At 44.7% G+C, this 14177-nt stretch overlaps 1 protein-coding gene and 1 non-coding gene across 2 annotated transcripts; one reads left to right on the forward strand and one right to left on the reverse strand.

Moving 5' to 3' along the window:
- The first annotated feature begins 220 nt into the window (after positions 1–220).
- Positions 221–3164, forward strand: LOC142370714 (excitatory amino acid transporter 3-like). Its single transcript, XM_075453142.1, has 6 exons — positions 221–253; positions 2236–2350; positions 2448–2490; positions 2574–2630; positions 2720–2901; positions 3053–3164. Exons 1-6 carry the CDS (start codon positions 238–240, stop codon positions 3162–3164), a joined length of 525 nt encoding a protein of 174 aa, XP_075309257.1. The 5' UTR covers positions 221–237.
- trnap-agg (transfer RNA proline (anticodon AGG)) lies at positions 1601–1672 on the reverse strand. Its single transcript has one exon. It is a non-coding gene; the product is annotated as a tRNA-Pro (tRNA).
- Positions 3165–14177: the final 11013 nt, after the last annotated feature.

Here is a 14177-nt window from a genome sequence, read left to right on the forward strand (position 1 = left end):
ATCCGAGGCTGTTTTTGCTGATTTTTTTAACACCTGCTGAGTTTATCTTTTTTTTATTAAAAGATTAACAGAGGGATGGACTTTATTTTTTCCATGACTCAGCTGATCTGCTCATCTTCAGACTGAAGATGTGATATCTTGTGTTTTATCATTTCCACAGGAATCTGTGGCATCAGAGTCAACTTCCCCAAAAAGATTGCCGTGCGTATGGCTGTGTACTTTGCTGCAACAACTCTGATGTCCGTGGCTGCAGGTGAGCCTGAACACGCTGATCAGGTCTCCTGAGGCCTGCAGCTTCTTCATGATGAGTTCTTTTCCATGTTTCTGTGGCTCATCGTCACTCTGAGTTCAGGCTTCATAGAGGGCAGCAGGCTGTCGATCCAGACGTCTTGGGCTTTATTTACTTGAGTAGAAGAAGATTTTCCTCTCAGGTGTTTCTCATTTATCAGGGTCCAAGAAGTGAGACTTCAGTGACTCTTCTGTATCTTCTTTATCATTTCTGTCCTGTGTTTGTGTAACAAAAACTTGGGGCACGTTGTTCCCAGCAGCCTGTCACAGAGACACATCATCCGTTCCCATTTCTTTAGCTGCATCTATGAAAAACAGCAAAGATACACAGTTTGACAGACAGAAAATAGGATTTCTGCAGCAACAAGGTGATTCCCAAAGAGCTGTTAGCTGAAAACTTGGCATATCTCAGCATGGTGTGCAGTGTGTCCTTAAAACATTTGAGGAAACTGGACAAGTGGAGGACAAAAGAAGAAGTGTCAGGCCTAAAGAACTATCTACAGCAGATGAACAGGATCTAAAAGTGATGTCCTTAAGAAAGAGGAAAAAATCCAGCAAAGACCTGACACAGGAGCTGAGAGATGCATCTGGACCTTCAGCTGATCCATCTGCTGTTGGCCTAAGCCTCATCAGAAATGGGCTCCATGGTCAACAAATCCATTCTTAAGGAAGGGAAACCGGGAGAAAAGGCTGAGCTGTGCCAAATGACACAAGAAGTGGACTGAAAATCAGTGGCAACAGGACTGATGGAGGGATGAATCCTCCCCAGAGCCCGGACCTCAACATCATTGAAGCAGTGAGGGATCATCTTGGCAGAGAACGGAACAAAAGGCAGCCCACATCCAAAGAAGAGCTTTGGGATGTCCCTCAAGATGCCTGGAGAACTATTCCTGAAGACTCCTTAAAGAAAGGACAGAAAGCTCGTGTGAGAGGCTTCAGGCTGTGTTGGAGGATAAAGGAGCTCAGAGCAGAGATTCACTTTAAAGCTGCCAAGAACTGAACAAAACTCCTGTTTTTATCTTATATTCTGGGTTTATGTTCATGTTTGAACACGTTTCAGTGAATCTCTGCAGCTGCTTCCCCTTAATGGAAATATGTAAACAAATCCGGACTTTTTTCTCTGTTTTATATATTTTATTTCATGTTACATATTTCTAATCCAAAGTCTTTATGAATTTATTTTATATATAAAAAATAAACATACAGATGTTCCCCTGTCAGGAGGTAACTGAGGTAAAACACTGTGTGATGTCATCCATTCTTCATCATGAAGCTCGCAGCTGTATCAGGGTGACCCCCATAGGTGCTAAAAGGGCTCGTCCGGGATTTGAACCCGGGACCTCTCGCACCCTAAGCGAGAATCATACCCCTAGACCAACGAGCCTCCATAATTGACTGTTACATTTATGATTATGTCCCAGTGAAGTTGGCCTGTGCAACGTGGTGATGTGGCAGCTGGAGCTTTACATGTTCTGCAGACCAACAGCACCCTCTGCTGGTGGAAATTACATCTGCACTCAGCTGCGCCTTACGTCATCATTTCTTTTCGAATTACACATTACTATCTTGTCCCTTGGATTTTTACATTGGCCAGTTGGACCAGGCTCCACTTCCAGTAATATCAAAGTAAAAATAAAAAGAAGCCATTTTAAACTGGATCTTTAGGCATGTTGTTCCCAGCAGCCTGTCACAGAGACACATCATTTGTTCCCATTTCTTTAGCTGCTTCTGTGAAAAACAGCAAAGATAACACAGTTTGACAGACAGAAAATAGGATTTCTGCAGCAACAAGGTGATTCCCAAAGAGCTGTTAGCTGAAAACTTGGCATATCTCAGCATAGTGTGCAGTGTGTCCTTAAAACATTTGAGGAAACTGGACAAGTGGAGGACAAAAGAAGAAGAAAAGAGGTTTAGGCTGCAGCATGCCTGATGTTGTGTGTCATGCAGGACTGAGTCTGATGCTGCTCGTGAAGCCGGGCGTCACCTATCCTGTCAGCGAGTTCGACGCTGAGAAGGAGGAGGAGCCCTTCGTCACCGTGGGCTCCATCATGGATCTGTTAAGGTCAGAGGACAGCTGCATCATACTCTATCTGCAGCTTCTTTCATTTTTCTACATTTCTACAGGTTGACACTTTATTTTTGGCTCTCTTTGACTTTAGAAACATGTTGCCACAGAATCTGGTTCTGGCTTTATTCAAAAAGGTATGTTTGTTCTTCAGGTGCAGTTTCCTGCTTTCTGAACCCGAAGCGTGAACACTGACGTGAGCATCTCTTTTGTTTCTCAGTACAAGACGTCGATGAAGTTAGCAGTTCCTTCGATCTCAAATTCCAGCCTGGAAACGGTGAATCTCTCCTTCTCTCGTCACTCTGGGGATGTTTTCAGCTCTCACTGGCAGCGATAACTGATGTAGTGTACCTCACTTTGCCTCAGAATGCCACTAAATACACACTGAGTGTGGATGTGGTGGATGGCTTCGACGTCCTCGGCCTGTTGGTCATCTCCTTGGGGCTTGGGCTGGCCATCTCCAGCATGAAAGAAAGAGGACTTATCTACAGGGGAGTCATCGCCGGCACGAACGAGCTCATGAGATACTCCCTCAGACTGGTTGCGAGGTGAAGTTGAACATCTTGGTCTGTAGAACTGAACATTTATGTTTGTTGAAGGTTTTTTTTTTTCCAACGATATGAGTCATTTTTATCTGGTGTCTTAAGAGTGAATCCTGTTGGTGATTAAGAATGTTTCGGTGGCTTCTCTCCTCCTCAGCTACATGCCGCTGGGACTCCTGCTCGTGTCTGTAACCCACGTTGTCGACGTTGGCGATTGGAAGATCTTAATCAAAATTGGAAAGTTCACGGCTGTGGTTCTCGTCGGGTGAGTCCTTCCTCGTTCATCCAGGACCAGGTTTGAGTGGTGGGAGCGTTCGGCTGAAATGTGAGCATCCATGCAGCCGGCGCAGGGCTGCTGTGGGCTCATGAACAGATCTTGTTAAAGGGATCTTGTCCAGTTCTGCTGGACGTCATTTCTTCCCAGAAGCAGCTGAAACGTGGACTCATCTGCCCACAGAACACGTGTCCACTGTCTTTCTGTCCATCTGAGATGAGCTGGTGTCCAGAGAACTGGGCCGTGTTCCTGCACAGAGCTGATATATGGCTTCCTCCTGGTGTGGTGCAGCTTCAGCTCACATTTCTGGATGCGGCCGTGGACCGTGTTGAGTGGAAATGGTTCTCCCAGCTCCTCCTGAGCACATGTGGCTGTATGGATCTGTCAGGTTTGGGTGTGGAAGGGTGGACACGGATGCGGACTTCAAAAATAAGGAAGATTTATTAATTCAAAAAACAAAAGAAGTCAAAACAAAGCGCGGCTGAGCCGGATATAAAAAATGAGACTGAGACAAAACCATGAATATAACTGTAGTTTATCAGTGAAGAGACTGAAAATATTTTATTAGTTTTGTGTTTGTTAAATAAAGGTTCAAATGGATCAACTAATGCAATATTTAACTCTGCTGTTTCTTCATGTCTCAGCTGCTCATAAAAGCTCAGATCTTCAAACTCAGACTTTGACTCAGGTGCAAACTTGAGTTCTTCTGACCTTCAACACTCCGGCTGCTGTCTGACCATCAGACGCAGATAAACTCGTATTTCATGGCAGCAGATATCTCTCCGATGTGTTTGAGGATGGAAGCAGGTGGTAGACATCCTATTAAACGTGTTTTAATGTTTGAGGTGATGCTTTGTGTGTTTCAGGCTCATCCTGCATGCAGCAGTACTTCTGCCGCTCCTCTACTTTGCGATGGTGAGACGCAGCCCCGTCCCTGTCATCAGGGGCGTTTATCCTGCTCTGAAGAAGGCGTTTTTCTCGTCCTCCAGGTAACTTCTTCTTCTGGTTGTATTCGTCACTTGCCTCTCACAGGAAATCCTCTGAGTTGGTGGAGGGACCACGAACAGGAGTACCCTCAGCTATTCAGAGTAGCGAAATGTTTCCTGTGTATTCCTGGAACAAGCGTCTCTGCGGAGAGAGTTTTCTCTTCCGCAGGAGACATTGTGAATGCACAGAGAAGCGTCCTGAAAGCTGGGCATGTGGACCAGCTTGTATTCCTCCACAAAAACCTTGAGATTACAAAATAAGCACTGACATACAAACTGGAACAACATGTAAAATCCAGTATCTGAGACTGTTTACCATATTTAATTTTGTTGAGTCCTGCAAGCTTTTATTTATTTAGGCAGATGGGTAAATTCCTTTATTGAGATTACACTGAAAAAGTGGATGTTGCAGGGCTTGGTACTTTATTTTTGTCAATAACAGTTGACATTTTTTGTTAATATTTTAAGAACCCTACAAGCACTTTCATATTTGATTATAGAGAGAGTATATAATAATTTCTATGTGGTAACAGCCCGAAAAAGTGTTATGACATTTGAAGGTATAGAGACCATATTTTCTTTTGATAATAACTACTTTGAAATCAAAAACTCCTGTGAACCTCTAAGCAGATATCTTAAAATATCTACACCTTTAATATAACATTGTTTACATCTTTTTTTCTTCAATCCTGAAAATGCTTGTATATCATCAGCAAGCTCATGTTAAGCATGTAGCAGCATTGTGGGTGCTATGTGCTACAGTTTTCTTACAATTAAATTCTTTCAAAGAAACTCAATATATCGTTGTTCCTACAGTATCGCAATATATCGCATTAAATCATATCGTTGCCCCCGTATCGTGATACGTATTGGTTTGCCAGTTTCTTGCCAAGACACACCCCTATTCGTCAGTGCCGTTTGTTTCAGTATTCACCTTCCAACTTTACCAGTTTCAGTTATTTTCAGAGGGATTTTCTATTCTTTGATTTCTTTCCCGTGTGTCTCCAAGTACCTCCACGCTGCCGCTGACTTCCCGCTGCTGCGAGGAGCGGAACCGCATCGACAGAAGATTCACCGGCTTCATGCTGCCCATCGCAAACCAGGTCAACACAGATGGAACTGCCCTCTTCCAGGCGGCTGCTGCAGTTTTCATTGCCCAACTCAGACAGATCACTGTGACCTTGAGGATGTTAATCACCATCAGGTTGGTTGCAGTCTTTTCTTTTTTTTTTTTTTTTTTTTTTGCACAATATTTTATTAGGTCTTTTTCAAGTAGTGTAGGACATGCAAGAGAAATAAGGATAATAGAAAAATAAAATAAATAATAGTAACAACAATAAATATTCCTATATGTATATATAATAAATAAATAAATTTAAAGAAAAATAATAAATAAAAAATTTATTAAAATTAAAAATAAATGAATAAATAAAAGATTTTAAAAAATAATAAAATGACAAACGTATTGCATCCCTAGTACTCTATGTACGTGGACAAACTCTCAAAGAAGAGGGGAGTAGCCTATTATGGGTCTTATTAATGATCATTGTACTTAGCTTCATCAAGTTGGTCGTAGTCTTCATCGGTTAAACGATTGATTCATTTGACTTATATAATCAAAGCAGTAATGTCTGTTCTCATGTTCCAAACAAGAAATAAAAAGTGTGTGTGCTGTGCAGTGTGACGGCATCAGTTGCCACCATTGGAGCTGCGAGTGTCCCGGAGAGTGAACCCATGATCACAGTGTTAGTCCTGACGATGGTGGGACTGCCTCTGAGGGACGTCGCCCTCCTGGTGCTGCTGGAGCTGCTGCTGTAAGTTCCATCCGTGCAGACAAAGTGGAGTTAAAAAGAAAGTTAAAACCTTCTTTCTGCTTCAAGGACGGAATAAAGATCAGCTGCTGTTACAGATAAATAACAACATGGAATGTAAACCAGCTGAAGTGCAGCAGAGAGGAAGGTGTGGTAGAAACCATCAGTGGGTTGGGCTGTTGTTTCTGTAGCTTCGCAACAACTCAGCTGATGATGTCACACACAGTGTCAGCAGGAAACTCAGGTGAACTCTCTCAGCAGACAACATGGACAGAAGCTCACAGCCAGCAGTTCAACATCTGGGGTGCAGAGACCCTCCTTCTCAGTGACATGTCAGGATTATAGCATCTGTTGTTAACCAGCTCTGTGATCCTCCTCCTTTCCTGTTACTGCTCTGTCTGCAGTCTCTGTCTGCCCGGATAGTCTTAAAGCTGAGCAGAGAGCTGTTAGAGCTGTTCCTGCAGCCAGGTCTCTGCCTGATATTCCTGCTGTGTCCTCATCAGGGCTCCAAGCTCGTCCATTTGATCCACCAGTGATCTCACATTTCCCATCATGATCGAGGGAAGAAATGCTTTAAACCTTCTCCTCCTTTTCCTCCATTTTGTTCCTGCTCTGCATCCTGGACGTCTCCTCCTCAGCTCATCTTGATGTGGGGTCTTATTCCAGGAATTACTTTGTTAGCTGCTCCAGCTGGTTAAAGGGATAGTTGGGCTCCCTAGCTACCTAGCGATAGCTGCACCTGTTACGGTGTTTGCTGCTCGGAAGCATGGGACTGCTCGGTCTGCTCTTCGATCTGCACAGTTTTACATTGGATGCATTGATATCAAGGGAGGCAAAAATAGCGCTAAGCGAAGTGAGGTCTGACTTTTTCACCGAGAACGATTTTTGTGATGCAAATATATTACTCTTTTGAACGCATATTTTTTTGAGAAGCAAAACGCTTTATTTTTCAAGCCCCAGTCAACTAGCCGGACTAGCTTCTAGACCCCAAAACTCAGCTGGGACTCCGCTCACAGGACGCAGCGGGGGGTAAGTCAATGTTCATAAATGATATTGCTAATATGGGATGTCATACAGCTTCATGTTAAAAGAAGCAAACTATCACTTTAACAGCCCCCCCGTTGTCATGGTTACACATCAGAACAGATGTGAAAAAGAAATCGGAAATCTGTGTTTTGACGGAAAAAAGCTGAAGATAAAAGAAAGACTCGGGCAGCACATGGAAAACTTATCAAGTTTATTTTAGTACCTCCTACTTTTCCAGCTGTCAAATTCAAGATGAGCTGATATTTTTCATAAAAGAGTCAAACGTCCCACTTTAGTTTTCTATGTTCTGTTGTGAGTGAAATTCAGAAATCATTTAATTTCATCAACATTTGACACATTTGGCCCTGTGATTAAACCTTGAATTGATTCTTTCAGAGCCCGATGCAACACGTTGGTCAACGTGTTGGGGGACTGCGTCGGCGCCGCGCTGGTCCACCACATGTCCAAACGTGAACTCGAAGAAATGGTGGAAGAAGATCAGGACAGAGAAAGGTGGTACTCCAGATCAGTGAAAACAGCCTGCTTATTGAGAATATCTCACAATTAAAGGTGTAACGAAGCAGCCGAGTGACTTCGGACATCTGGTGAATGTGCAGGATGCCTGAGGGGGCAGCTCAGAGACACCACCTGTCAGGGCTGTTCCTTATTTACTTCTAGTTTGGGATTTACTTACTGTTGGCCTGTTCAAGTATTAAAATATATGTAAAATGTTGAGTCAGATGTGATGGATCCGTTTTGTCCTGTCCAGCATTACTGCTGCAGAGTTGTATCTGAATGCCCTTTATGCCAAACGCATTTGCTTTGTGAATGCAAAGCTCCCCTTGTTTCCCAAAGTGCTGCTTGTTCATTTATTTTTGTTAAATACTTTACATGTAAGAGAGCCGAACCTGACGGGGAAAGAGGGAGAGTAAAGAAAAAGAAACAGAGAGAAACGATCGGAGAAAACAAAAAGTTCAGTTAGCAGTAATAAATGAGCTGTACTGGCCGGCTGCCACAAGGTGGCGCCATATTCTCAAACCTTAGGGAAGAGTTCTTATCTTTACTTTCCAGTCAATTCTGAAAATTAATATTGAAATTAATATGCAAAATAAATTCATAAAGGCTTTTGATTAGAAATATGTAACATGAAATAAAGTATATAAAACTGAGAAAAAAGTCCGGATTTCTTTACATATTTTCATTAAAAGCAGGAAGCAGCTGCAGAGATTCACTGAAACATCTTCAAACATGAACATAAACCCAGAATATAAGATAAAAATAGGAGTTTTGTTCAGTTCTGAGCAGCTTTAAAGTGATTATCTGCTCTGAGCTCCTTTATCCTCCAACACAGCCTGAACCCTCTCAGACGAGCTTTCTGTCCTTTCTTTAAAGAGATAGTTCGGGATATTTGACATGAATCTGTATGGCATCACCATAACCAGTGTCGTGCATTCAAACTGACTTACCCCCGACAGTGTCCTGTGAGCCAAGTTCTTGTCCAGTGTTGGTCAAGGCGAAAGTAGTCCGGCTTGTTTGCTGGGGTCAAGAAATTAGCGCGTTTTTCTTCCCAAAACAGTACGTGTGCTAAAGAGTGATTTATTTCATCACAAAAACCGAAGCCGGCAAAAGTCGCTCCTCGTTATCATTTGGGCCCTACTGTCTCTCATTGTGTATCAGTGCGCACGTCATTCTGACCGCAAGCTGTGCGCACGAGTCGATTCACTTTGTTTACTGCTCGGGAAGATGTCTGACTACGAGAGCGACGAGGAACATATTGACTTCCGTTCAGAGCCAAGGGGGTATCTTTATGAACCCGTTTATACTGAGGAGGAAGTTCGCCAAATGGACTTAGATCGGGCAGAAAGAGAGAGGGTGGACAGAGAAGTGATGGAAACAGAAGCTGGAGCCACTGCTGGAGCTGCGATACCCAGGGTGGCCGACAAATCCTGGTGCACTTGTTTGAAGTGCGAAGTAATGCAGACAGAGGTGGAATGTTACTGCTGCCACGAGTGGGATTTAGTTATGCCCCAGATCCAAAATCTCTCCATGGATGAGGATATCGGCGGGACAGCTGCTGCCTGCATCACAAATAACGGTGACTTCCCTGCACTCCTGAATGCAGGCGTCTTGAGAACTTTTTTCCATGTTCCCAAGATCAACTGGAAGAGGCGTCCCAGACCAGCTGGACCCGATGGCCAGTTGTCTGCAGAGTAAGACAGTGTTGAGCACTGCCAAAGAACAGAAAGACTCGTGCGCACAGCTCGCGGTCAGAATGACGTGCGCACTGATACACAACGAGAGACAGTATAGGGCCCAAGTGATAACGAGGAGCGACTTTTGCCGGCTTCGGTTTTTGTGATGAAATAAATCACTCTTTAGCACACGTACTGTTTTGGGAAGAAAAACGCGCTAATTTCTTGACCCCAGCAAACAAGCCGGACTACTTTCGCCTTGACCAACACTGGACAAGAACTCGGCTCACAGGACACTGTCGGGGGTAAGTCAGTTTGAATGCATGACACTGGTTATGGTGATGCCATACAGATTCATGTCAAATATCCCAAACTATCCCTTTAAGAAGTCTTCAGGAATAGTTCTCTAGGCATCTTGAAGGACACCCCAAAGCTCTTCTTTGGATGTGGGCTGCCTTTTGTTCCGTTCTCTGCCAAGATGATCCCACACTGCTTCAATAATGTTGAGGTCCGGGCTCTGGGGAGGATTCATCCCTCCATCAGACCTGTTGCCACTGATTTTCAGTCCACTTCTTGTGTCATTTGGCACAGCTCAGCCTTTTCTCCCTGTTTCCCTTCCTTAAGTATCGTAGGGGGCGCCAATGAGCCATATTGCTCCGCCCACACGCGATATCCATTACATACGTAAGGCCTGATTCTTACTCGGCGCAAACGCGCAACTGTTCTGGCTCGAGAACCATTAATGACATCATCGAAAGCGCCAGCCCCTTCACAGTTCCTTCAGCTCATAAGCGCAGTTTGCGCCGAGTATGCGTCACATTTGCAGTTCTCTCTAGACCAGCGGGCGTCACTGTTGAGGAAACAAGCTGAAAAGCATACGAAGAAAGCATACACAATTGCCATCTGTGGTGTCACGTCAGCAGAGGCTGGCACATCTGATGCGGAATGAATTTACTCTGGGTGTAGAACTGTATATGTATCTCAGAGCTAAGCGGCTGCGGCAAAAACAGAAGAGAAGGTGGAACGTTCGTCCTTTGCAACAAGACGAACTTTGTCAAACGTTGTCCCAGTGTAACTTCATAGACGTGTCGTACAGATGTTTGTAGAGGCGCATCCTCTCGGTCACCACGGTCTCTGCAGTGTTCATTTTTTCTTTTTCTTGGTCAGCTGTTTCCGGTTGAGAGCGCGCGAAGTCAGAAAAAAAGTTGTGTGCGCAACCTTGCGACGCGCGTAGGATTTTCTAGCTTGCGACGGGGGGCGTGGCGGAATTTTGGGTCACGTGACCGTTTGCGCCATTTGCGACCAGCTAGTAAGAGCGAGGTTGCGCCGAGTAAGAATCAGCCTTCAGAGGTCGTCAGGCTGGACGTGTGTACCAAGTGTCATGACCTTGCGATGATGATAAGGCTTTCAAACCACAAACGCCATCACACGATTTTCACCGCCTAGCCACACCCACACCATTCAGAGTTTGTAAAATTTTCCCCATAATTTTTCCCCCGATGTCTTAAGCGTAACCTGGCAACATTTGGAGCTGTTACCATTAGGAGAAGTTTGATCAAATGCGAGGTGTGGAAAAAAAAAGACGTTTACAACCACCAGCAGGTGGCGCTAAAGGTGGATGTCACTATGGTCTATGTGCGCGTTCAGGCTGGGTCCAGCATTCACCGTATGAAGTTTGGGACAGCTTTAATAATGTATGTGGAAGTTATAAGCGACTTAATTTTTGTGGCGAGTGATGGCGATTCATCGAACTTTGAGGCGTCGCCACGCCCACGCCCTTTAAGTTTTGAAAAAGTTTCTCCATGTTCGATCATATGAAGGTGTGGAATGGGGCAAAAGTGGCCCCAAAACGCACTTTCCATCCAAAATGGCCGCCTTTCTGTGGATGTGGGACCATGGCGGTAGGAGACTTTTTTTGTGCGTCTGGGCATGATGAATGAGTGCACTGAATTTCGTCATCCCACGCAAAACTAATCCTATTGCGGGGACCATTTTTAAGCATCGTAGTCAATGAGCGACTCCCAAAAATATAAAGTTTCATAGAATAGAATAGAAAATAGAAAAATACTTTATTCATGTCGTCGACTAGCACGTGGCGCTTGCAAAGTTTCATGAGTTTGCAAGTACCTTTTGCAAAGAATAAGAAGAAATAATAATAATAATAATAATAATAAACCTTACAGATACTATAGGGTCCTCACAGTTTCACTGCTCGGTCCCCAATGATGAAAATGATAACAAACATTAATCTCAGGGTCATAAATTGTCAACCAGCAGAGGGCGCTGTGTGATAAAACTAAAAATTCGAAGGAACAGTGGTAGCCACAGTTGGGAAGCTGCTCTTTCCTTTTGTTCTGTCTAAAATTATCACAATAATGTGGATAAATGGAACCTTAAGTTGTGTGTGTGAATGTATATACAGTATATGTATAAAACATGCTGTAAAGGTTAAAGGCAGATATTATGAAGTTGTAGGGTATCACAGTTTACATACGATGCTGACACTGCTGAGATTCTAAAAACATCCATCCATTTTCTATACCCGCTTAATATGTTGGTTGGGTCGCGGGGGGGCTGGAGCCTATCCCAGCGTTCATCGGGCGAGAGGCGGGGTACACCCTGGACAGGTCACCAGTCCATCACAGGGCCACATAGAGAAAAACAACCACACACAGTCACTCCAAAGGAAAATTTCTTTAGAGACACCAATTAACCTAACATGCATGTTTTTGGACAGTGGGAGGAAGCCGGAGTACATGGAGAGAACCCATGGATACATGGGGAGAACATGCAAACTCCACACAGAAAGGCCCCAGCTGGGAGTTGAACCTGAACCCTCTTGCTGTGAGGTGACAGTCCTAACCACCACACCACCGTGCACCCTTTTAAAAACATCCATACATCATCATCTTCCGCTGGTCCGGGATCGGGTCGCGGGGGCAGCAGCTTGAGCAAAGAGACCCAGACGTCCCTGTCCCTGGCCACTTCCTCCAGCTCTTCTGGGGGGACCCCGAGGCGTTCCCAGGCCAGCCGAGAGACATAGTCTCTCCAACGTGTCCTGGGTCTTCCCCGGGGCCTCCTCCCAGTGGGACGGGCCCAGAACACCTCACCAGGGAGGCGTCCAGGAGGCATCCTAACCAGATGCCCGAGCCACCTCATCTGACTCCTCTCGATGCGGAGGAGCAGCGGTTCTACTCCGAGCCCCTCCCGGATGACCGAGCTTCTCACCCTATCTCTAAGGGAGAGCCCAGACATCCTGCGGAGGAAACTCATTTCGGCCACTTGTATTCGCGATCTCGTTCTTTCGGTCACTACCCACAGCTCGTGACCATAGGTGAGGGTAGGAACATAGATTGACCGGTAAATCGAGAGCTTCGCCGTCTGGCTCAGCTCCTTCTTTACCACAACGGGCCGGTGCAGAGCCCGCATCACTGCAGACGCCGCACCGATCCGTCTGTCAATCTCCTGCTCCATTCGTCCCTCACTCGTGAACAAGACCCTGAGATACTTGAACTCCTCCACTTGGGGAAGGATCTCATTCCCGACCCGGAAAGGGCATTCCACCCTTTTCTGGCTGAGGACCATGGTCTCAGATTTGGAGGTGCTGATTCTCATCCCAGCCGCTTCACACTCGGCTGCAAACTGCTCCAGTGAGAGCTGAAGGTCACGGCCCGACGACGCCAACAGAACTGCATCGTCCGCAAAAAGCAGAGACCCGATTCTGAGGTCGCCAAACCGGACCCCCTCAACGCCCTGGCTGCGCCTAGAAATTCTGTCCATAAAAATTATGAACAAAATCGATGACAAAGGGCAGCCCTGACGGAGTCCAACCCTCACAGGAAACATGTCCGACTTACTGCCGGCAATGCAGACCAAACTCTGGGTTAGGGTCACACAGGTCTAAAACCATATCAATTCTAAAATATAGTCCTCATATATAAAATATTGACATCTTAAGACTGTCTAACTATCGAACAATCTATCTGACTTTTAAAAAAAAAACAGGCACCAAAGTTCCCCGCACTGTCGTGCACCACCCTCCCCCGACCTCGAACAACAAGGCTCCCTGGCCCAGCACAAGCACCCACACTTAAGCACTTTTCTTTTTTTAAACGTTGTTAAAAAATGACTCGGGGACGAGCATTATTTAACTGCTCCGTGTCTCAATTATTAGGACTTATGCCATTTTTAATGTTGTGATATTGTCCGACTGGCAGCCCAATCCATACAATAAGGTTTTCTTACTTATCAAAAGGTGATTCCTGCTCCTTCCTTGTGACTGTACGATCGTTTCTGCCTTAAAAATGGTTTGATTTAATTCACAAACAACAATGGGTTGTTTCCACTGTAGCAGTCACAGTGCCGTGTGGATTAAGAGTTTTTCAAACTTTGACAAAACCAACATTCCTGTGGGGGATGTTTACGTATGTGGATATAAACCAGATCTTCATTTTCTTTCCACAAAGGAAAAAGAGACAGAAACTGCCTAATTTACGACAACCTTCTACCTTCTTAAAAGCTTTTTGGGAGTGAAAAAAAAAATAAGCAACAGACACTTGCCATAAAAATTGGAAAACTCGAATGAACAAAGAACCTTTCTGTTGGAGATGTTGGAGACCTCACTATCTTATCTTCACCATGAATCGAATTGACATGTTAACACCCTCTCCCCCAGAGAAAGAGACCAGATGGCTACATACGAACTGAGAAGACTTCTAAGACTCACTTTTAGTCGAATCTTAAAACTATATTAAATGTGTTTGATAACCGTGTACAATTTCTTTCAGGTTTCCAGCTTGATCACAAGACGCATATAGAGACAATTTGTACGATTCTGGCTTAAATATTGACAAAGAAACAAACTTGTTGGAAAATGCCCAACCTGCCTGATGGAACCACATTGCCCCCTAGTGGTCTGCAGTGTTGATTAGTTGAACATTTAAATCCCAGAGGACTCAGTAAAATGGACAATATAGGCAACTATTAACTTCTA

This window comes from Odontesthes bonariensis, chromosome 21, assembly GCF_027942865.1.
Source record: "Odontesthes bonariensis isolate fOdoBon6 chromosome 21, fOdoBon6.hap1, whole genome shotgun sequence".
NCBI classification, from domain to species: domain Eukaryota; kingdom Metazoa; phylum Chordata; class Actinopteri; order Atheriniformes; family Atherinopsidae; genus Odontesthes; species Odontesthes bonariensis.